General features: G+C 47.1%; 1 protein-coding gene across 7 annotated transcripts in view; it reads left to right on the plus strand.

The window, feature by feature from the left end:
• ppp1r9a (protein phosphatase 1, regulatory subunit 9A) overlaps positions 1 to 25,337 on the plus strand; it is a 489,701-nt gene that overhangs the window by 251,493 nt on the left and 212,871 nt on the right. For all 7 annotated transcript variants that reach the window (XM_072509043.1, XM_072509045.1, XM_072509048.1 and 4 more), the window contains exon 3: positions 9,560 to 9,680. In XM_072509043.1, coding sequence (XP_072365144.1) covers positions 9,560 to 9,680 — 121 coding nt within the window. The remainder of the gene's footprint in view (positions 1 to 9,559; positions 9,681 to 25,337) is intronic.

A 25,337-nucleotide genomic window follows, 5' to 3' on the forward strand; every position in this document is an offset into this window, starting at 1 on the left:
GGACAGATGCAGCATGGGTTCATAAAGGTCAGGTCGTGTCTAATGACATGTGGGAGTACCTTTAAGAAATGAGTGTTTAAGAAATGTACCTTTAAGAAATGGGTGTTTATCAGTGATGTCAGAGTGTGGGTGGAGCTGGGCTGTCTGTCAGCGTTTTACTTTCGTTTTAGGCTGTTTGCTGCAGGGTGTGTTCTGGTTTCGTTTTCAGTGTTGGAGCTGAAGCCAGACAGCAGGTGTACTGCTGTTCTCTCGGCCATAAAAGACTATCTCTTGATCATTTGGTGAATTCAGAATTATAAATGTTCTCAGTAGTGAATGTAAACCTAATGTGCTTCTGTTAAAAGATGTTTCTTTTGTCTTCTGGATGTTGTTTGGGAAGTTATTAAGGCTTACTTGGGGGTTGTATTTGAATTGATGGTTGCTAAGATGTTCACTGTTTTCAAAAGGTTAACTTGAATTCATAGAATAAACATTGTTTTACTTTAAATAATACTTTTCCATTTCTGCTGTACCACACCTGTAGAGTGGGCCGTGTGCTCCCTATACCAAATCTATTAAAAGTTGTGGGTCTGGTGAACTCCATGCTACACTTTGGGGGTCTCTAAACCCTGGCCCATAACACTAACTAATTTAGTGGAATTTTTTAAGGACATTACTAGTGCGGTAGACAACAGGGAGCCAATGGATGTGGTATATCTGGATTTCCAGAAAGATTTTGACAAGGTGCCACACAAAAGGTTGCTGCATAAGATGGAGATGCATGGCGTTAAGGGTAAGGTCGTAGCATGGTGGAGGATTGGTTAATTAACAGAAAGCAAAGAGTGGGGATTAATGGGTGTTTCTCTGGTTGGAAATCAGTAGCTTGTGGTGTCCCTCAGGAATCAGTGTTGGGCTCACAATTGTGGGGACCAAGTGCAATGTGTCCACGTTTGCAGACGACACTAAGATGGTGGTAAAGCAAAAAGTGCAGAGTATACTGGAAACCTGGAGAGGGATTTGGATAGTTTAAGTGAATGGGCTAGGCTCTGGCAAATGGAATACAATGTTGACAAATGTGAGGTTATCCATTTTGGTAGGAATACAGCAAAAGGGATTATTATTTAAATGATAAAATATTAAAACATGCTGCTATGCAGAGGGACCTGGGTGTCCTCGTTCATGAGTCATAAAAAATTGGTTTACAGGTGCAAGAGGTGATTAAGAAGGTGAATGGAGTTTTGTCCTTCATTGCCAGAGGGATGGAGTTTAAGACTAGGGAAGTTATGCTGCAACTGTATAAGGTGTTAGTGAGGTCACACCTGGAGTATTGTGATCAGTTTTTGTCTCCATACCTGAGAAAGGACATACTTGCACTGGAGGGTGTGCAGAGTAGATTCACTAGGTTAATCCCAGAGTTGAGGGGGTTGGATTACAAGGAGAGAGTGAGTAGACAGGGACTGTACTCCTGGAATTTAGAAGGATGCGGGGGGGGATCTTCTAGAAACATATAAAATTATGAATGGAATAGATAGGATAGATGCGGGGAGGTTGTTTCCACTGGTGGGTGAAAGCAGAACTAGGAGGCACAGCCTCAAAATAAGGGGAAGTAGATTTAGGACTAATCTTAGGAGGAACTTCTTCACCCAAAGGGCTGTGAATCTATGGAATTCCCTGCCCACTTAAGCAGTTGAAGCTCCTTCATTAAATGTTTTAAAGATAGATCGTTTTTTGAGGAATAAAGGGTTACGGTGTCCGGGCGGGAAAGTGGAGCTCAGTCCACAAAAGATCAGTCATGAAATCATTGAATGGCGGGGGAGGCTCGAAGGGCCAGATGGCCTACTCTTGCTCCTAGTTCTTATGTCTTTATGTCTGCGGGTTATCAAACTCGACCAAAGACAATGAGAGCCCTGGCTAAAGAGTTGGAGGCGACTCGTGGCATAGTATCGGTTGGAAAATTGGAGGAGAGGGAAAGGGTTATGATCGACTGTAAAGCTGCTAATGGAGCAATTGATGAGCTTCATTAAGAATGAATTGTGACTGGTCAAAGGTGATTGAGGGGGCGGTGGCACCTCTTTGCAAGACTCGGGTGGAGAAGAACCTGGAGGTGCACGGGGCGATGACACTTAGAGGAGGAGAAGGTGGTGTCTGACCAGATTGCCAGACTGACCGGATTGTGTCATTTGTAGCGGAGATGGCGATCCTGGGGAACATGGGCAAGACGTTGCAAGCAAAGGTGGAGGACCACGATAATAGATCCTAACAACAAAATCTTCAGATTGTGAGCATACCAGAGGAAGTGGAGGGAACGAGTGCAATAGGCTACGTCGCGAGGATGCTGGACAGAATGGTGAACGAGACGGTGCTGGACAAGCTCTGTAGGTGGATCGGGACCATGGGTACCTGAGGCAGAAGCCAAGGGCGGGGGAACCACCGCGGGCTATGATTGTGTGTACGCACAAGTTCCAGGACAAGGAAAAGATCCAGAGGTGGGCCAGAGCGCAGTGGGATTGTGATGGGGGAAGAAATCCAATTTTATCAGGATATTGATGCGGACCTGGTCAAGAGACGGGCGAGGTTCAACAAGGCCAAGGCAGTGTTGTACCTGTGCCAGATTTGGTTTGGGGCGTTGTACCCGGCCAAACGTTGGGTCATTCAAGGGCAGGAGTATTACTTTGGGATGCCGGTGGAGCCGAATGACTTTATCAAGGAATGTGGGGCGGCACGGTCGCACCGTGGTTAGCACTGCTGTCTCACAGCGTCAGGGACCCAGGTTCAGTTCCAGGTCACTGTCTATGTGGAGTTTGTACGTTCTCCCCGTGTCTGCGTGGGTTTTCTCTGGGTGCTCCATTTTCCTCCCACAGTCCAAAGATGAATGGGGTAGGTGGATTGGCCATGCTAAATCGCCCCTTATTCTCTCCAGATGTGCAGGTTAGGTTATGGGGTTGCAGGGATGGGGTGTGTTGAGTGTTTATTTGAAGGGTCGGCGCCTACTCGATGGGCCGAATGGCCTCCTTCTGCACTGTAGGGATTCTATGATTCTATGTAAGTTGGGGAGGGTTGAAAGAGGAACGTGGGTGACAGTTTTGTTTCTGTTAAATTCTGTTTCGTATTTTTGTTGGCTGATTTTTTGTATTTTAGTGTTGAAGTTAAATTGCTTCTTTTTTCAGAGGAGGGGGCCCTTTGATGCTGATGGGGGGCCCCATCCTCGAAAAATAGAATGTTTAATCCTATTGTGCTCTTTGTTATGCTCTGTATTGCGCATGAAAGTTTGTTGTGGATCGGGCGAGGCGTCAGGATGGTTTGAAAATGTTCTGTATGGGGGCCATTTTGGGGGGATGTTTCTTGTATTGGGTTGAGTCCTGGGTACTGGGGGAGGGGCCGTGGAGGGAGACTGGAGAGAAAGAATGGGGCGGGGGGGGGGGCCGCGGGCATGGTGGATGCAGGAGAGATGAGTAGAAGGGATGGTGTCGGTGGGGTGTTTGGGGTTAGGGCCTTCAGGTGGGAGTCGCCTCGCCTACACTAAATGCTGGTGAACAGAAGTGAAGTGGTGGTTGGAGGGGGGAGGCTGCAGTGGTTAGCCAGTGTGGGGAGGGGGAGGCGACGCAGCAGTTATGTAGGGTGGGTTTGGCCATGGACAGGGCAGGGGGCCATCTTGGTTGGGCCCAATTCGGATGTGGGGGTGGAGCCCAAGGGTGATGGTGGCAGACCCTGGAAGCCTCCGGTGGAAATTGTGACATTTAATGTCCGCGGGCTAAATGGGCTGGTTAAGTGGTCCTGGGTGTTCGCACACTTGAAAGATTTGAGAACCGAGGTGATTTTCCTACAAGAGGTGCATATCTGGGAGGTGAAAGGTGCAGGTTAGGTGGATCGGCCATGCTAAATTGCCCTTGGTGTCCAAAAAAGGTTGGGTGGGGTTACTGGGTTACGAGGATAGAGTGGAGGTGTGGGCTTAAGTAGGATGCTCTTCCAAGAGTCCGGTGCAAACTCGATTGGCTGAATGGTCTCCGTTTGCACTGTAAATTTGATGATCTATGATTGAGGATAGATATGGGAGAGCAGTGCACAACCTTAGTGAAAAGGATCAAGCAGGGTGGGAGGAGGAGTTGGGGAGGGAGAAGGATGGGACTTTAGTACAAAGTTGTGCGCCGAGTGAACTCGACCTCTTCCTGTGCAAGGATGAATCTTACACAATTTAAGGTGGTGCATAGGGTCCACATGACTCAGGCCAGAATGAGTGGGGTTTTCGCAGAAGTAGTGAATGGGCGCAAGATGTGTGGAATGAGGCGGTGAAATGTGCCCTTATGTTCTGGGGGTGTGAAGTTTTGGAAAACCTTTGGGAGGCAGTGTTTCGGAACCTGTCGAGGATTGTCGGGTTGGAGATGAAGCCGGACCCTATGGTGGCGATCTTTGGGGTGTTGGAGCTGCTGGAGGGGATGGGGGCCGATACCTTTTTAAAATAAAAATAAAAATCACACTGCTGCCTTAAAGATCACCAACTATTCCATTACAGCTTTTCCTGTCAGTCTCCAGTTTTATTTTAGCCTATCTAGATCCCTTTTTAAAAAATAATCTCTCTTCCAATTTAGAAGTTCTGTATTAGATTGTTCCTTGTTCTTCTCCATTATTAATCTGAAACTTATTGATCACCCTGACTAAAATAGCCCCATGGACATTTGCTCCACTTGGCCAACCTTACTTCCCAGCACCAGATCCAGCAATGCCTCGTTTCTGGTTGCTCCAAGAACATACTGATCATGGAAGTTCAAAACACATTTCAGTAATTCCACCCCCTCCTCCTTCTCAACATTCACATTTCAGTCTCAGCATCACTACACTGTAGTTCTTGCACATCTTACATCCATAGTTTGGCAACCCACACTGAGCAGAATTCCCCGTTGGCTGACGGCAAAATTGCAGTGGACGCCGATTTGGCGACAAATCGCAATTCTCCAACACCTCGACAGCGGCTTCAATGCGTACAGTAAACACTTTTTGCATATCATTAACGGGTATTCTCCGGAGCCTCCGCGATGCTTTGCATCCGATGGGCTGCATTCCCGATGGCACGGTTCACTTATGCTTTTAAAAGTTGTAATACTGGCGTCGTGGCTGATGAGGAAAAGAGGGAGGTAGGACATAGAGAGGCATCACTGTGGGCTGCCGTACCAGACACTGGCCGGGCTGGCTGGTGCGGTGGAGGGGGGGGTTGGATGACCCCCAACGGGTCTGGGGTAGTGTCCAATCACAGACCTCCATTGCCGTGGCCTACAAGGCAGTCAGCTTGCTGTGTACCCCACTGACACCCACCTTAGCCCCTGGTTCTGCAGAGTGACAGGAGCCGTATGGTTTTCCACCCCACCCAACCCTCCACCATACTCCCCCCAACCTGGCCCCCATCCACCGGCGGGGCATCTGGCGGCCCACCCAGTAGCCCCTACGGCAGTGCTGGGTGGGTGCCGTGGAGCATACCGTTGGCAAGGGCAGCCCATCCGATGGTACCCTTAACAGCAGGGCGGGCGCCAGGGCCAGAGGCTGCCACGGTGCTGGGCAATGGTGGGCCAGGGATGTGGGGAGGGATGGACACTCTGGGCCAGAGTGCGCAATGCCAACCGGAGCCACCATGTAGCCCGCTGGACCAGGTGTGGCACGGGGGTTTGCACCATCCTAACATGTCTGCTTTTCACCCCCTGCAGACAATGGATAACCAGCAGTGGTGGCTTTCCTGCTAGCTGCCGCACCCTGGGGAATGCCCTGCAGCTGTATGAACTGGAGCTGCTCGAGGAGGAGGATGGTGCAGCAACGGACCATGCAGCAGCGCAGTGTACTACAGAGGGACAGGAATGGAGAGCAGGGTGCCCAACAGGCCGAAGAGGAGGAAGTGCCAAGGAGGCACCACATCAGGCCTCGTGTGTAACAGCAGCACCTGTCCATCGAGGTCCTGCCACAGCGGCCATGCCGTTGAAAACTCCAGCTGAGCAGTGAGACAGTGTGACATATCTGCCAGATGATGGCACACATGGCACCGCGGGGGTATGGGGGAGGACACCCGCTCCTGGTGGCCGTCAAGGTGACTGTTGCCCTTAACGTTTACGCCATGGGGTCCTTTGAGGTGCCGAGTGGAGACCTGTCCAGAACCTGACAGACCTCGGTGCACAGGTGGGTGCATCCACGCTGCCACGGAGGCCCTGTGTGCCTAGGCGGCTCAAACAGCCACTCCAATGTGGACCTAGCCCACCATGATGCCCGAGCAGCTGGTTTCGCCGCCACCGACTGGATGTCCCGGATCCAGGGGTTGATTGACAGTTGCATGCTCCCCTACGAGCTCCTGCAGATGACAGGCCGTTCTACACCAATCGAAAGGGGTTCCACTCAAAAGGGCAGCTGATATGTGACCATCAGCTGCACATCATACACATCTGAGCCCAATACCCGAGCGGTGTGCATGACACCTTCATTCTGGCACACGCGACGATTCCTGACATGTTCGAGACACCCGCTATAACGACGCCCATACAGCGACTAGATCCGTGATCGAGCGGTGCTTCGGCCTCCTGAAGATGTGGTTCAGTTGCCTGGACCGCTTTGGAGGGGCCTTCCAGTATGATGCTGAGAGGGTCGCCCGCATCATGACGATCTGCTGCGTCCTCCACAATAACTCTCTCTCTCTCTCTCTCTCCTCTCTCCTCTCTCTAGCTGGCGCTGCCAGTCCTGGAGGCCTGCTCTGGTCTCGACCAGGGTCTGCATGCATGGAGCATATGGAGTGGACCATCTCCGTCTGGGACTGCGCCACATCACCTTTTGACTGTGCCACCACCTTCTGGGTTTGTGTCACATCAGCCAGTGACTGTGCCATCTACCTCTGGGACTGGAACACCTTCCTCTGTGTCTGTGCTGCGCGGCCAGCGCCTGGGCAATGCCATTGACGTTCCCAGCCATGGCCTGCTGTGACTGGGCCACACTCCGGAGCATTGCTGCGATTTCCAGGTGGCTCTGGCACAAGGTCGCCTGTGAGTCGGCTACCCTGACTGGGCCACTGCTAGCGTCTGACAGAATGCTCCAAGCATCAGATGCTGATCCATAGCCAAAACCATCACCTTCAATGCCTCCACCGCGGACGCCACCAATGCCATGTTGGCCAGGGTGGCACGCATGGTCAGCACCACCTCATGCTGCTGCACATGGTTGGACTCCTCCAACTGCACCTACAGGTGCTGGATGCTCGCCGACAACCCTTCATGCAATCTCTGACTCTGTGATTGCATTTCCACAAACAATGGAACTGTTCAGAGCCTGAAACCCCTCTGGATGGTAGCTAGTTCCTGGGATCAGCCTGCCCTCCAACCGTCTGTCCCCTTGGGTGTGTCTACCTCCACCTGCTGTACCGGATCAGCGCTGTGGTGAGCACCAGCGAGTGTCCCCAGGATCCTCTTCACTAAAGTGGCCAAATGAGGTGAGTGTCTCTGGGCTGGTGGAGGGTGTTGGAGACAGCTGTGACGGAAAGTCAGTGTCATCCTCCAACTCGAGCTCCGTTGTCTCCTGAGTCTCGGACAGTGCTGCTCATGGCGCTCACTGCCTCTGCCACCTGCGGTAGGCACAGCAAATGGCGGTGGGTGGCAGCCTCCTTCCTGGGCCAGGGTACAGGGCCATCCGCCTCTCCTCCACGGCGTCCAGGAGGAGAGGAGAGTCTCGAGCTCTGCGTCCGTGAAACTTTGGGCTGAGCATCTTGCTGCCATCTTGCTGGCTGGGATGTTGTATGTGTGTGGAGTGTGTATATGCGGCTGCAGCTTATCAGTCTCAATTGCGAAACCGGCACTTTTTCTCATTGGAATCGATTGTGTTCCACATGGCACTGGTGCTCGCCCCTCAACAGTAGTAGAATCGGTCCGGTTGTGCGCCGGTTTTGCTGTTGTGGTTCTCCACAAATTCTGCATCGGCGACAACACTTAGCTTCGGAAACTGAGATTCCCACCCACTTACTTTTCATCTGTTACTTGAATAACACCCTCAAAAGTAATTCACAATTGTATTTTCTAAATTTAACTTGCCCTACCTACAGGCCTCCATTCACCTTAATATTTCAGCAGTCGGTCAGTTTAATCCATCCCTTACCTCCACCATTGATGCTCTTGACCCTAGAAAAGCCCTTATTTCCCTGTGGTATAGGCTCCATTTTAGTCCTGTGAGGTCATAAGAGTGCAGGCCTGAGCATGTCTAAGAAACGACTAGTTTATCAACCTAGTTCATTTCAAGTGCCTCATTCCCTTCTGTCTGAACCACTGGAAACAGGATTTGGACCATCCCATTCATCTGTGTCTGGTTGTTTTCCACTTCTGCCATATACTCGATCTCAAACCTTACTTTACTTTATTCTACACTACAATTAAGTGACTGTGAAAATCCCCTAGTCGCCACACTCCAGCGCCTGAACTGAGGGAGAATTCAGAATGTCCAATTTATCTAACAAGCACGTCTTTCGGGACTTGTGGGAGGAAACCGGAGCACCCAGAGGAAACCCACGCAGACACACCGGGAGAACATGCAGACTCCGCGCACACAGTGACCCAAGCTGGGAATCGAGCCTGGGTCCCTGGTGCTGGGAAGCAACAGAGCTAACCACTGTGCTACCATACTGTTCTCTCTGATTTCTTCCTAATTTTCTCTTCAAGCAAGTCTTGTCTATGAAACTCATTTTCTCCTTCCCCTTTGCCTATTCGCACTAAAAGGTTAACCACCCAGCTTGTCTCTCTACCTCCCATCCCAGATGACTTTGTAAATGTTTCCCTTCTTTAACCATATTATTCCAATCCATTTGAAAATAGCTGTTGATGCCCCCATCCCCAGATTACCAACCTTCGCCAAGACCTCTTAGCTCTCTTCTTGAAAATTATTTCCAGCAGTGCTTTTTATTCAAAAATTCTCTTTGAAATCCCTTTGCCGATAAACAAGATTTTGGTTGCATCTCCTAATGTCACCTCCTTTGACTCAGCATCCATTTTTGTTTGACGTTTTTGTTTATTAAAGCTGCCGTATAAATGTCAATAGTTTTTGTTCATAACGACTTCCCCCACTGGATATGTTTAAAGCAAAATATGTGCCAGTGTAGTTTTGCCTAATTGTTGCGCTCTCTAATTATTATTTGTCCTATTCTGTATCATCATTGATGTTCAATGATGTAGTACATAGAACATACAGTGCAGAAGGAGGCCATTCGGCCCAACTAGTCTGCACCGACCTACTTAAGCCCTCACTTCCACCCTATCCCCGTAACCCAATAACCCCTCCTAACATTTTTGGTCACTAAGGGGCAATTTATCATGGCCAATCCACCTAACCTGCACGTCTTTGGACTGTGGGAGGAAACCGGAGCACCCGGAGGAGACCCACGCCAACACAGGGAGAACGTGCAGACTCCGCACAGACAGTGACCCAGCGGGGAATCGAACCTGGACCCTGACGCTGTGAAGCCACAGTACTATACACTTGTGCTACCGTGCTGCCCTGATGTAGTGTTGCATATTTTCGGTGTATTGTTTGATCTCATCCCCATGCTGAATTAATTCTTTACTCTTTCACTCTGCAGATGAGGATGGTCTTGGCATCAGCATTATAGGAATGGGCGTTGGAGCAGATGCAGGATTAGAAAAATTAGGAATTTTTGTCAAGACTGTTACAGAGGGAGGAGCAGCTCAAAGGGATAGTAGGTAAGAAAAATTGTTGTTGAATAGGCTGTGGTGTTGTATCTTTTATAGATGTTGCAGGATTTCTCTCATCCAAAAACTTGATACGCCTAGAATAATTTTCACGCATGAAAAAAATTAAGCTGAACCCACTTGTTAGTTGTCACAAATTACCGATCAATCCTAAATAAACTATAGTTATCTACTAGTCCACGAAGCAATAAGATGCTCATTAAGTACAAAACAGTACTCACTCTTGTTTTCCTAGTTACTGAGTTTTTTCAGCTTCCACTTAATGTCGTGTGAAGTGAACAAAATTAGCTGAATATTGGTATCAATGAGAGTCGGGGCATGAGTCAGATCATCTGCTTGGCACTTTTGAGTGAAGATGCTTGAAAACAATGGTTTTATAGGTTTATGGCGCCTCCCCCTTGACATGCCCGCTGCCTGCTTCTCAACTGGATATGACGCAACCACTGAATTTTGTTTGTTATTTACAGCACAGAAGGAGTCCATTTGTTTCATTGTTTCTGCACCAGCTCCCAAAAGAGCAACTTAGCTAGTCCCATTTCCCAGCCCTATCTCCATAGCCCTCTAAATTCATCACTTTCAAATATATATCTCTTTTGAAACCTCCTATGGAATCCACCTTCGCCACTCTCCCAGGCAGCTCACTCCAAACCCCACCAAATCTCTGAGTAAAGAAGTTTCCCCTCATCTCACTCTGAGCTCTCTTGCAGACCAACTTGAAATTGTGACTCCTAGTCTCTGGCATATCAACTAGTGGAAACAGATTATCCTTCTTTATCCTGTCAAATTGTTCAGAATTTTGAACACCTCAATAAGGTCACCTATTGATCTTCTCTGTTCCAAGGAGAACAAGCCCAATTTCTCCAATCTTTCCTTGTATCTAAAGTTCCTCATTCCTGGTATAATTCTAGTAAATCTCCTCTGCACTCTCTCCAGTCCTTTAAAATCCTTCCTTAAATAAGGTGCCCACAATGCTCCAAATGTGGTCTGACCAATGATTTGTAGAGATGTAGCATCACTTCTTTGCTTTTATACTCTATGCGTCTATTTATAAACCAAAGGATGCTATAAGCCTTCTTAACTGTTTCAACTTGCCTGGTCACCTTCAGAGAATTATGCACTTGAACCCCAAGGTCCCTCTGCTCCTGTACTCCCCTCAAAGTCGTACTCTTGAGCCTATATTGTCTCCCCATGTTTCTTCTACCAAAATGCTTACCTCAGATTTCGCTGCCCTGAAGTTCATCTGCCAGGTGTCTGCCCATTTGGCCAACTTGTCAATGCCTGCCCATTTGGCCAACTTGTCAGTGTCTCTCTGAAGTAGCTCAGCGTCATCCTCACAATTCACTATTCTCCCTAGCTTAGTATCATCTGCAAATTTAGAGATTTTTGCCCTCAACACCCACTTCTAAATCATTTATATAAATCAGAAAAAGCAAGGTTCCCAACACAGCCCTGTGGAACACCACTTTCAACTTGCCTCCAGTATGAGAAATGCCCATCTATACCTAACCTGTTTCCTATTTCTTAGTCGACTTCTAATCCATGCTGCCAAGGACCCATCAAGCCCAAACATTTTTAATTTGCGAACCACCCTGCCATGTTGCACTGTATTAAATGCTTTCTGAAAATCCAAATATACAACATCCACAGCACTACCTTCATCCACTGCCTGTGTCACCATCAAAGAACTCCGTTGAATTTGTCAGACATGCCCGGCCCTTGACAAAGCCATGTTGACTGTTCAGTATTAACTTATTTTCCTCTAAGTGTATATTTATCTCAACCCGTACTATGGCCTCCATCAGTTTTCCCAATATTGATGTCAAGTTGACATGTCTGTAGCTCCCTGGGTTTTCCTTTACCCCTTTCCTAAACAATGGCATCACATTTGCAATCTTCCAGTCCCCCGGGATTAATCCTATGTTCAAAGAAGCCAGGAAACTTTCTGTCAACGGCTCCGCAATATGCTCCCTTAACCTCTCAGCAATCGAGGATACATTCCATCCCACCTTTGTTCTGATCTCTTGCTTGTGGGATCGTTTAACTCTAACCTTTTTCTGCTGATATTTACTGTGTTAATTCTGTATTGTCACTTCATCAGGTGAGTGAATAATTCTAAGGTAAACGATCATACAAATTTAGAAGCAAGAGTAGGCCGCTTGGCCCCTCGAGCCTGCTCCACCATTCAATAAGGTCATAGCAGATCTGATTGTAACCTCAACTCCACATTCCTGTCTATCCCTGATAACCTTTCAGTCCTCGCTTATCAAGAATCTGTCTACCGCTGCCTTAAAAATATTCAAGGACTCTGCTTCTACCGTCTTTTAAGGAAGAGAGTTCCAAAGACACTCAACCAACTGAGAGAACAATGTTTCCCTCACCTCTGTCTTAAATGGGCCACCCCTTATTTTTAAGCAGTGACTTCTAATTCTTGATTTTTCCACAAGAGGAAATATATTTATCAAATCCACCCTGTCAAGACCCCTCAGGATCTTGTGGTTTTGATCAAACCACCTCTTACTCTTCTAAACTCCAGCACATACAAGCACCTACCATTCCAGATATTATTCCAGTAAACCTTCTCCGAACCGCTTCCAATGCATTTACATGCTTCCTTAGTCTCATTTAAGATTGTGGTGGGGAGGGCTTCTGGCAGCGACCATGGAGTGAACGATCGCACTTTTGGCAGCTCCCGCTCATGGTGGTCTTTGTGTGGCTTTTAAGCCATTTATTGCAGGACATTTGTAGAGAAAGGGTTGTTATGGACCAGGGTTGAGAGAACCCCAAAGTGTATCATGGAGTTCACCTGACCTACAACTTTTAATAGATTTTGGTTATGGGGGGCACAAGGGCACAATTTACAGGTATGATGCAACAGAGAACTAAAGTATTTTAAAAACAAAACAATGTTTATTCTATTAATTCAGTTAACACTTTATGAACACACAGTAAACATCTTATCAACTACAAACACTAATACTTTCCCAAATACAATATTCTATAGGTAACTGTTGTGGAAAAAACTAGCCAAAACTTTGAGGTTTCGCAAAGGTCTTTTATTATAACACGAAGTTCGTGGAGGGAGTTAGAGTGACCACCGTCCTTCTAATTGCCCCCACCTTACAAGAGTATAGCAGTACTTTATATGATTTAATAAGCAATATTTAGAAAAAACGAGGCATTCCTTTGATAAGCCCAGACACAGAAAAGCGAGCAGAGTTAAACAACAGGCCTTGAATTCCCAGCCTAAGAACAATAATAATTGTCTACTCTCAGCAAAATGTGCAGCTGTGCACTTGTTTACATAGTCTGACCTTCTGCCTATTACATGCAGAACTTCTTGACTGAAATAAAGCTAATATATCCATCATGCTTTGCCAAGTGCCTATTGCCATGAAATATAGTCAAGCAGCCAGTTAAGAAGGAATACAGGGTGTTAAGGCAACTAATCCGCCAACTAAAGTTCCTTCTACAATTCCCTCCTTGTTGATCATATGATCAACACATTGTTAGTACATCACAGTGTCCTCAGCAGCAAAGGGTGGGTTATAATGTACAGGGAATGGACGTATGATAGACACCTGGTTGTTAAGAGGCTGGGACCATAGAGACAAAGCTGACATACGCGCCCCCATGCCCTGACAACATCCCGAGCAACATTTAAACAGTAACCATACAACAATCAGGATTGCAATAATGATTACAATCCAAATCACAATCCTCTGTCCTAATGTTCCCAACCATCCAAAGCCAAAGTCCCATCCCTCATCCTCATGCAACTGTGCAACCTCTCGACGAATGTGATCCACCAGGTTATCAGTTTTCTCTGAGTTATCAGGAATATATGTGCAGCAGTCACTGCCAATCAGGGCACAAGTACCTCCCTTCTCTGCTAACAAGAAATCAAGGGCCATCCTATTCTGTAGGGCAACTGCTCTTATAGCCATCTCAGCCTCTATTTGGTGAACAGCTTCCGCAGTGTCATTAGCTACCTGCTCAAGGATGTCTCTTAATTCGCGTAGTTCGTATGCATTAGCGGCTATTCCTAATGGTGGCATCATGATTCCCAGCATTTTTGCCCATGTCATAACACTGCGTGTCGTCCTGTGATGGGGATGGTCCTTTAGTTGTTGGACGTGATGTACATAAGGGACTATTTATCCCAAATAGCAGGAGCCCTCCCAATTTTCTGGTAACCATGGGTACGCCTTGCGTCCACAGATAAAGTATGTGCCGTTATATGCGGTCAGGTTTCCTTTACTATCAGTCATCATTAGTCTAATCGGATCCCCTTCCAAGGAGCCTCCACTAGTTTGATTTTCAACTCCTGACCAACCAAAGATGAATAGTCCTTTAGCTTTAAGGTGAAACGTAGGGGGTTGCCAATTCAAGGTCTAGTCGCACTGACTTGTGCCGACTGGGTAGGTCCCATATGTTTTATGTTTCCTAAAGCATATGCTACCCTTTGGGACTCCAGTATAATTGGGAAGGATCAAACAGAGCTGCTGGCATGTCACATTAAATCTAGGCCCCTACCATTTCTCAAACCTATTCATATCGTATCCAGCTAATCTCCAATCGAACATATTCTGTGTATCTTCTCCACGTCCTGTACTATTTTGTCTTAGAGCCCATTCTGCTATCTCTTTACTGCCGAATGGGATAGGTTGCACAGGGAAGCCCTCCTCCAAGCACCTGGGAACTTGTGTACAAACCCAACGACTGAATTTATTTACCCTCTCTGCGTATGAGTGAGACATGTATATTACGGTGTCAGTATGCAATTTACCCTCTACATGATGTTGGATTAATATGATAATATAAAAACATCAATGCCGTCATTCTCTTCAGGTTAGCACCTCACTAGTACTCTCAAAGTTCCGTATGATGTTGTTTACACGAGTTGCGTGGATCCCATCTGGCTTTTCGTTTACTTTAACGGCTGTTCGGGTTGTTAGCAGCACTTGGTAGGGTCCATTCCACCTAGGAGAAAAATAATCTTTGTTTAGTGCTTTCACATACACTTGATCTCCAGGTTTAAAGGGTGTGTATTTCCCTCTTTTGGATGCATCTGAGCCTTTTGCACCTTTTCATGTTTTTATTTTTTTTCAGCGGTTTCACACATGGCCTGGGCATACTTTAGTGATGCCTCATCTGCCCATATTATGGCTACTGCCGCAGGAGTCATTGGGGGTTTAGTTCCAGTTGTCATAGGACGTCCCAATTATTTTCTCATAAGGGGTTAAACCCGTATTACGATTTCTCTGATTTCTCAGGGCATACGTTACTATGGGTATGGCATCTGGCCATAGCAGCCCATTTTGTTGACACACTTTTGTAACTGAAGTTTTAATTATTCCATTCGCCCTTTCCACCATTCCTGAGGATTGTGGCTGATATGGTATATGCAATTTCCAATCAAATCCCATGGCTTCTGTTCGGGCTTTGGTCAATTTGCTAGTGAAATGAGTTCCCCTGTCACTGTTAATACCCATTGGTATCACAATCCCAGGATATTCGTCCTTTACCAACACTTCAGTTGTCTGATTTTCCACTGGCTTATCAACCACAGTAGGCATCACTCCCACCTGCGATCCAGCTATATCAATACCCAAGATAAACTGTATTCCTGGACAAGATAGTTTCTCTATTACTCCTACTACCACTTCACCACTCTTCGCTGGACTTTCCAACCTTACCTTATATAATGGAACACAACTCCTCTCACTCTGAATTCCACATATTACCACCTTTTCTGGCAACATTCTTCCCAGACTACATAACTCCTCATCTCCAACCATCAAGGATTGACTAGCTCCCGTATCTCTTAAAATTGTGACTTCTTTACCTGCTCCTCCTCATACAAATGAGTAAACTTTACCCACACAAGTAAATTATTTCAAAAGATCTGGCACCTTCTTATCAATCAACTCTTGATCAGGCTGTACAATCTTTTGCACCTCCTTCGCTTCACCTGGGTTTTCCTTTACCACTTTAACAAACCCCACAGTCTTATCCTGTTTTACCACATCAGCCTTCCCAGTGCTTTTCTTCAACCACCAACACTGTGACTTTACATGGCCTAGTTTATTACAGTGAAAATGTTTGAAACTTTTGACACTGTCCTTATTATCTCCCATCAGATCACCTTTACCTTTGCCACTTGAGTATTTCTCATGTCCCCAGTTTCTAACCCTCACAGGCTGCAACTGATGTCGGAAACCAAGCTTTGATTTATGAACTAATTAATAATCATCTGCCATTTCTGCTGCTAATCTCGCAGTTTTAACCCTCTGTTCCCATACGAGTTCTCACTACATCAGGAATTGAATTTTTAAACTCCTCCAAAAGTATAATTTCTCTGAGAGCTTCATACGTTTGATCTATTTTCAAAGCCCTTATCCACCTATCAAAATTGTCTTGATAGTAATCTGCTTTTAGCCAAGAGCGATGCTCCTGTAGAGAGGCTTGCTCCTGTGCCTTTTTTTAACTTTGGTTCTGTTATGGTGGACGGAAGTTCAACTGCAGAAGCTTGCAGTTGGGGCTGTTATTTGAGAGCCACTTCCTTAGCTATTTTATCAGCATATCTGTTTCCCCTGGAGATTTCGTTGTCTGCGGTAGTGTGCGCTTCGCACTTTAATACAGCTATTTTGCTGGGCAGCTGAACAGCATCTAATAAATTTAAAACCAATTTAGCATGCTTAATAGGTTGGCCTGAGGAAGTTATGTACCCCCTGTTTTTCCATAATTGGCCAAAATCGTGTACTACCCCAAAAGCGTATCGAGAATCAGTGTAAATGTTGACTGTCTTACTCTTTGAATGTCTTTGAATGTTGAATGTCTTACTCTTTGCTAGAATACATGCCCGAGTAAGCGCAAATAATTCAGCCGCTTGGGCAGACGTTCCCGAAGGCAGAGCAAAAGTTTCCGCTATCTCAAATGGAATTACTATTGCATAGCCGGCTAGGAGGGTTGTATCATTTGGTCGGTTCGCGGACCCATCAGTAAAAAAATGATGTCTGGATTTTCAAGTGGGTGACTCAATAAATCAGGACGAGGGGTTGTGGTGGCTTCAACCAATAGTAAACAGTCATGATGAAACAAATGTTCTTCATCCGAGAGCGCGGGTAAGAGTGTAGTAGGGTTGATAGCTGGTGCTCGCTTGTAGACAAAGTTAGTCTTCGAGAGAAGGATTACCTCGTACCCAGTGCGTCGAGATGCAGAAAAATGCTGCGTTGCGGATGAATTAAGCAGGAGCAAAACAGAGTGAGGAACCAATACTGTACACGGGTGGTCGAGTACAAGGGGTACTGATTTTTCTACTATGGCGGCCGTGGCTGCTACTGCTCTTAAGCAACTTGGCATACCCTTTACCACTGCACATAGGGCGACCGAGTAGTAGGCAAGGGGTCATTTCCCTCCTCCATGCTCCTGTACCAGGACCCCTTTCGCAAATCCCCCTGCTTCATTCATGTAAAGAGTAAAGGGCTTGGCGTAATTAGGAAGTCCCAAGGCAGGGGCGCTAATCATGGATTGTTTCAAATTCCGAAATGCTTGCTCCCTCTCTGGGGTCCAGGCAACAACTGAAGGGGCATCCTGTAGGGTAGCCATGCACAGTACCGCGTCCATTTCCCTAAAGTCCGGGATCCACTGCCTGCAATAGCCCACCATTCCGAGGAAGGTGAGGGTCTCCTTTTTTGTATGCGGAGTTGGAACCTTTGCTACAGCCTGTATTCTTTCAGACCCAAGCCTCCGCTGCCCTTGCTGAAGCTGAAATCCTAAATACTGAACTGTCTCCTGGCAGAATTGCAGCTTGTCCATTGAGACCCCATGCCCTCTTTCTGCCAGATGTGATAATAACAAAAGGGTATTTTGTTGACAAACTAGCCCTCCCTCTGAGGCTATCAATAAATTGTCATCATATTGAGGGACTGTTGAGCCTGCAGACAACTGGCACTCGTCCAAGTCTCTTTTAATACTGTTAATTCCGATATGTAAAGCAAATAGATGTTGACTTTCCGGGTGCAATGGTATGGAGAAAAAGGCTGAGAAAGTATCCGTTGTTGATGGTATAGAAGACAAAATGACATTTGTGTCGGGCACCAATGGAGCAATAGTGATAACAGTTTTATTGATGGCTCTAAGATCTTGCACAAACCACCACTCGTTGGGTCTTCCTACCTTTGGAATGGGGAGTATAGGGGGGTTACAGGGGCTTTGTGTTCTCTTCAGCACCCCTTGCTGTAATAGTGCATTGATCACTCCATCTATTCCTTTCTCTGTGTCTGACGCCAACCGGTATTGTTTCAAGCATGGAAGGGCAAAGTTCTTCTGTAACTGTACCCTGTGCGCTGGGGCAGAATGTACTTTTCCAACATGATTTTGATGTTGGGCCCAGAGATGTGCCAGTACGTGGGCCAGGATTGAAGGGAGTAAATGATGGCTCTCTCGGGAGGTTGTTGTATTTCAAATGTAGCGGGCCCTTGCTCCTCTTTCCAGGTCACTTTGCCCTCCTGTTTGCCATAAAATTCTATCAGGCAATTTGGTCTGTCCATTTCAGTATAAATCCCATGTATTACTTTTTTCCTTTGGCCTCTTTGATCACTTCTCCTATTTGCTCTGCATGTCTTACGGCCAATGTTAAATGGGATTCTGAAGTTAAACCCATCCTAAAAAGGTCTCTCTGACTATAGGTCAACTGTACTAACATTCCTAATCCCACAACACCGAAAAATAAAAAGGAGTGGCATGCAATGATGTCTGCTGTCCTAAGTGACTTTGTGTTTATAAATTGTATGCGTGCTCATCCTCACGAGCATACCAAGCCGTGCAATGGGTCACTATATTCTCTCATCTGGACTCTATCAGGTGTTTTAATAGCTGTACCCGAGGCTCATTAATCTTTTGTAAGACTTCCTGCAGTTTAAAAAAAATGTTTTTAACAGTGGTACTGTAAGGGTTAAAGTTCAGCTGCCAGCATAGAACACAGAGCGATCTGGCTCTTGGTCAGAAGCTATTAAATTCAACAACTGATGAGCGCGTATCTGAGGCAGTTCAATAAACATGCCTTTGTTAGTGCAATGAATTATTGCCCCTAATTTGCAGAGGGTCTGCCTGCCAAGCAGAGGGAAGGGCGTAGTTTTTGAAATAATCATAGTATCGACCAAGGGGATATCGTCAATTTCCTGGTTAGTCGGGTGTGATAATGGCTCAGTCATGGGAATGCCGGCTACTCCCACAGTGACAATAGAGGACTCACCGGGGGTTAATTCCACGGAGGGGGGCACAGACGACATAGTAGCGCCGATATCGACCAGAAGGTCCACATAATGATCTCCTATTTTAACCGTTGTCGTGGGTTCGCCTCTCATTGAGTTGGACAGTCTGATCATAGCCACCTGTATCACCTTTTCTCCGTGGCAACCCTATTGGATTTGGTTAGGGTTCGGGTCAGCGTACGTAAATGGAGGTGGGGGAGGGGGCATGTCTCCGAGTGGGGCGCATCCTTCCTGGAGATTAAAGTTACAATCACGAGCCCAATGTCCCTTTGCCCCACATCGCCTACATTGATCCTGGGATCTATCTCTTCCTTGCCACTGTCCTCTGCCGCTACCCCTACCTCTCTGCCCCCTGCTGGCCTGCTGACAACGACCGTGCCCACCCTTTCCTTGGTAGAATTGCCCTGTGATTCTAGGCTTTTGATCTTTGGGGGCTATAAACAGTCCTTCCCGGTCCATGTTCATGAAGGAGGTAACCACTGTCGTCCATGGCTGTGTTTGCCAGGTGAGATTAATCAATTTGTAACTTTGTGCATGCTCTGGTAGCATGCAATTCAATAATGTCTGCACCTTCCTGGGGGTTAAATGCTCTTTGGCCCCTTGCATGATAGCCTCTCTCCCCCTATTTGCTGACCAGTGTTCAAGGGACTCATTTCCTTCATTTAAATGAGCATCATTGTAAGCCCAGTCCCCATTTATACCAGGTGGGACCGCGATTCCGTCTTTTAAGGCAGGCCAAGATGCACCATAAGAGTATTTTAAAAGCAGCAAAACATCTCCTGGGAGGAGGCTATAAATAGCACACATTTAAGTCAATTTCCAATGATTGATTTTATAGGCATTAGCTATTCTTAGAGACGTATATTTTTTCTTTGTCAATTCAGAAAAGATCAACTGTCTGCTGAAATGGTTAATGTTTCCTGCAGAATCTAAGGGGCGGAGAATTTGGCATGATGCCATTTACGTTTTTTCACGTAATCTAAAAACTTATTCATATTCAATTACTTTTATTCGTAAAGGCACTTTCTTTTAAACTGATTGTAATTTCCAATGTTTCCGTTCATTAGAGAAATCTCAACAAAAATCACTTAAGTTATAATCTCTGACTCACAAAGACAGACGATAAAAAATACAACCCACTTCATGCTTCAACTAAAATTGATTGGTTAAACAAAACACACAGATTCTCACAGCTCACAAATATCACAGTTAACCGTTAGCCTTATCTCACGGCTACAGAAAATCTGAATTCCCTTTCTCTCCAGGAACTCATCTGTGACGCTTTTACCTTAATCTTCTATTTACTTTTACTCCCCTGTTTTTTTTCCCGAAAGGGGGTCAGCTTCATTAGATTCCTATGCGGGACATATAGGTTTTCCTACCTCATTTCATTGCTTTAAGATTGTTTCTTTTCATTTTCTTACTCATTTTGACTACCTTATCTGTCCTCTTTAAGGAGTTCACCTTCTTTCTCGCTCCGGATATCTTTACCGAGGCTTCGGGACGACCTGTGAGGGAGCGGCGAGTTTAGTGCTCATCGTTCCTTCTGCAAAATACTTTAGAACATATGTATAACAATAACAACAACCGCAGCAATCGGGAATCATTTACAAATACTACAGAGAGCGCACACCGGTGTTAGTCCTTTTGCGAATCTCGGAAGTCTTTTTTTAAATTTTAGTCTCTAAGGCACCTTTTTCTTCCCATGCAGCTATCATTAATTTATTAATTAAGATAACTCTCCTAGCATGAGTCACTGGTCAGTAATTAAGGCTGCCGAGCCGCAGACCCTCCTTTCAGCTGGGGTCGCGCTATGGCTCTCTCCCTTTCAGCTGAGAGAGTCCTGTTTAGGGGTTCACGTCCCGTTAAATTAGGGAAACTGCACGACTACGCCAATTGTTGTGGAAAAAAATAGCCAAAACTTCGAGGTTTCGCAAAGGTCTTTTATTATAACACGAAGTTCGTGGAGGGAGTTAGAGTGACCACCGTCCTTCTAATTGTCCCCACCTTACAAGAGTATAGCGGTACTTTATATGGTTTAATAAGCAATATTTAGAAAAAACGAGGCATTCCTTTGATAAGCCCAGACACAGAAAAGCGAGCAGAGTTAAACAACAGGCCTTGAATTCCCAGCCTAAGAACAGTAATAATTGTCTATTCTCAGCAAAATGTGCAGCTGTGTAGTTGTTTACATAGTCTGCCCTTCTGCCTATTACATGCAGAACTTCTTGACTGAAATAAAGCTAATATATCCATCATGCTTTGCCAAGTGCCTATTGCCATGAAATATAGTCAAGCAGCTAGTTAAGAAGGAATACAGGGTATTAAGGCAACTAATCCGCCAACTAAAGTTCCTTCTACAGTAACCCTTAGTAACTTTCCTAACAACACCCATAAGCCCAAAACACGTTTTAACAAAGACAGCAGGTTTAAATTCTCTACAGAAACAGATATTGTTTTGAAATCATCAATGAGCTGAAGACATTCTTTAGCTTGTAGGGAGAAAGATCAATACACATAGCTGCTTGGTTCACATTCAGCTCTCCAACTGAAAGTGAAACTAAACACATGAGCCAAAACCAGCTTTCAGCACAAAACGAAAGTAAAAAGCAGAGCAGAGCCCAACTCCACCCACACACTGACATCACTGCAGCTATTTGAGAAACACCCAATTCTTAAAGGTACATCCACCTGACAGGGTGTAGAAGCAAGAACAGACGAAAGGGTTTATGGAGCTGCGATCCAGAAGTCATCAGAAAAGAACTAACCTGGCAGTGGTGGTGAGTGAGGGGCGGACAAAGCGAGTAGAGATGGCGGATGAACAGTGTCGGACCCCGTCAGCTCAGTGGTTGATGGGCCAGTTGGTGAGCTTCTTAAATGAGAAGTTCACCCAATAACGGAAGGAGAGTGTGGAGGACCTGGCCCGGGCGGTAGACTCGATCAAGGCGGTGGTTGACCGTGTGGAGACGAAACTGGCGGCCCAGGGTTGGAGGAGCTGGCGGGGGAGCATTAGGACCAGTCCATCTCGATGGCAACAGAGATTGGGATGCTGCGTGACCAGCAGAAGAGGCTGCTAGAGAAAGTGGAGGACCTGGAAAATTGTTCTTGGAGGCAGAACATTCGGATCATGGGTCTGCCGGAGGCAACCGAGGATCGGACTCTGGTGCATATATGGGGAAGATGTTGGAGAAGCTGCTTGGGGAAGGTGCGTTTGATCTACCGCTGGAGGTGAATCTGGCCCACAGGGCACTGATGTGCAAGCCCCAGGGGGTTGGGTCGCTGTGGGCGATGGTGGTGGGCAAGCACAGCATTATGAGGTGGGCCAGGCAGACGAGGCGATGTACGTGGGAGGGTGTCGCGATCCGGGTATCTCAAGACCTGGCGGCAGAGCTCGCAAAAAAGAGGGCGAGCTTTAATAAGGTCCAGTTGGCCCTGTACAAAAAGGGCATAAAGTTCGGACTACTGTACCCGGCCCGGCTATGAGTGACCTATGGGGGCCAGGAGTGGTATTTTGGCTCGTCAGAGGAGGCAGCAGACTTCATGAAGGAGAATAGACTGACAGGAGAAGGAGGATCTTGAACTTTGACTGAGAACTGAGCTATGTTTTGTAAAACTTTGGATCTGTGTTGTTTGGACTTATTTCGGGAGTTTTGCTTGTTTCTTGCCGGGTTTATTTCCGGTTCGGTTTGGGGTTAGGCTGTTATATAGTAATTTGTAAAGGGAGGAGGGATGGGCCTTTGTGCTCGGACCTTGGAAGGGGTTGTTTGTTTGTTTTTGCCTCTTGCCTTTGTTTCGACTGTTTGCACTAAGAGTGGGGGGAGGGGAGCCAGTGGGGGGGTAAGATGCTAGGCGCCATGGGTGGGGAGCTGTAAGGTGAGCTGGGAGGGCTAGAAGGCGGACTTGGTCAAGTTGCAGGAGACACATCTGAAGGTGGGGGATCAGATTAGGTTGAGGGAGGGATGGGTTGGGCAGGTGTTTCATTCGGGATTAGACTTTAAAACGAGGGGGGTGGCAATCCCGGTCAACAAACGGGTGACTTCCGAGGTGGGGAAGATAGAGGCGGACCCGGTGGGTAGATATGTTATGGTTAGTGGGACGTTGGAGGGAATGTCCATGGTATTGGTAAATATATATGCCCCAAACTGGGAGGTGTTGAGTTTGCCAGACGGATGCTGTGGAAGATCCCAGACCTGTATTCACATCGACTGATTATGGGGGGGAGATTTCAACACGGTCCTGGATCCGAGGCTGGATCGGTCGAGTTCCAGGACTGGGAAGGTATCAGCTATGGCAAAGGAGCTGCGGGGGTTTATGGAGTGCATGGGGAGAGGGCGGGGATCCGTGGAGATTTCGGAGGCCAAGGAGTAAGGAGTTTTCATTCTACTCCCATGTACAAAAGGTATATTCCCGGACAGACTTCATTGTGTTGGACAAAACGCTGCTGGCTGAGGTGATGGATGCTGAATATTCAGCAATTGTAGTATCAGACTGCGCCCCATACTGGGTAGACCTGCAAGTCAACAAAGGAAAGGCCCAGTGGCCGCAGTGGAGGTTGGATGTGGGGCTGTTAGCGGAGGAGGAGGAGGTGTGCGAGCAGGTGAGGAAGGCCATTCGTGGGTATATAAAGATCAATGACACAGGTGAGGTTTCAGCGGCGGTGGTTTGGGATGCACTGAAAGCGGTTATTAAGGGGGAACTCATCTCAATTCGCCCACATAAGGAGAAGACTGAGCAGACGGAGTTGGACAGGCTGGTAGGTGAAATTTTACAGGTGGACAGGAGGTATGCGGAGTCTCCGGATGAGGGGCTTCTGAAGGAGCGTCAGAGACTGCAGCTGGAATTTGGGCTCCTGTCCACAGGTAAGGCAGAGGGACAGCTGAGGAGGGAGAAGGGGACGATGTATGAATATGGGGAAAAAGCCAGCAGGATGTTGGCGCACCAGCTGAGGAAACAGGAGGCGGCGAGAGAGATTGGGAAAGTAAAAGATATCGGGGGGAAGTTGGTTTTGGATCAGGCAGGAGTAAATGATTTGTTTCGGGAGTTTTACAGTAGATTGTACAAATCGGGACCCCCAACCGGGTAGGAGGGTATGAAGTGATTCCTGGGGGAGCTAGAGTTCCCGAGGATAGATGAGGAGTTGGTGGAGGGTTTGGAAGCCCCAATTGGGCTTGGGGAGGTTATAGACGGGTTGGGGGCGATGCAATCGGGTAAGGCCCTGGGACCTGATGGATACCCGGTTGAGTTTTATAAAACGTTCACCGGGTTGCTAGGGCCGCTCCTGGTAAAGGCTTTTAATGAGTCCAAGGAGCTGGGAGTGCTCCCCTAACGTTACCGCAGGCATCGATCTCCCTTATTTTGAAGCGGGATAAGGATCCAGAGAGTTGTGGGTCGTATAGACCGATCTCTCTGTTGAATGTAGATGCTAAATTGCTGGCAAATATCTTGGTCATGCGCATAGGGGATTGTGTCCCAGAGTTAATAAGGGAGGACCAGACGGGATTTGTGAAGGGATGACACCTGACATCCAATATTAGATGGCTCCTAAATGTGATAATGATGCCTGTGGAGGGGCGTGAGGTCGAGGTGGTGGTGGCCATGGATGAAAAGAAGGCCTTTGATCGGGTGGAGTGGAGGTACCTGTGGGATATCCTGGGAAGGTTCGGCAGGGATTCATGGATTGGGTCCAGTTGCTTTATAAGGCATCAGTGGCGAATGTAAGGACCAACCGGGTCCGGTCAGAATATTTTAGTCTGTGCAGGGGGACAAGACGGGGATGCCCACTCTCCCCACTACTGTTTGTCCTGGCCATAGAGCCTTTGGCAATGGCACTGAGGGCATCAAACATTTGGCGGGGGATAGTGAGAGGGGGGTGGAGCACAGGGTCTCGCTCTGTGCGGACGATTTGCTCCTGTATATAACAAACCCGCTTGGGGGGGGGGGCGGGGATTGCAGAAATTATGGGAATACTGGAGGAATTTGCCCGGTTCTCAGGCTACAAACTAAACACAAGAAAGAGGGCGGTCTTCGCGATCCAGGAAAGAGGGCAGGATAGGAGACTGAGGGAGATCCCGTTCAAAGTGGTGGGAAAGGAGATTTAGGTATCTGGGGATTCGGGTGGCAAGGGGTCAGCTTTATAAACTAAATTTGGGCAGGGTGATTGAGCAAAGGGGACTCGCGTAGGTGGGACGTGCTCCCGCTGTCATTGGCGGGGAGGGTACAGACTGAAAATGACAATTCTCCCGAGATTGCTGTTTGTGTTTCAGTGTCTCCCAATCTTTATCCCCAAGGCATTTTTTAGGAAAATGAATGCAGCAACCTCGGGTTTTATATGGGCTGGAAAAGCCCCGTGGGTGAAGAAAGTCTTTCTTGAGCG

The sequence above is a fragment of the Scyliorhinus torazame genome, chromosome 6, assembly GCF_047496885.1.
Source record: "Scyliorhinus torazame isolate Kashiwa2021f chromosome 6, sScyTor2.1, whole genome shotgun sequence".
Taxonomy (NCBI): Eukaryota; Metazoa; Chordata; class Chondrichthyes; order Carcharhiniformes; family Scyliorhinidae; genus Scyliorhinus; species Scyliorhinus torazame.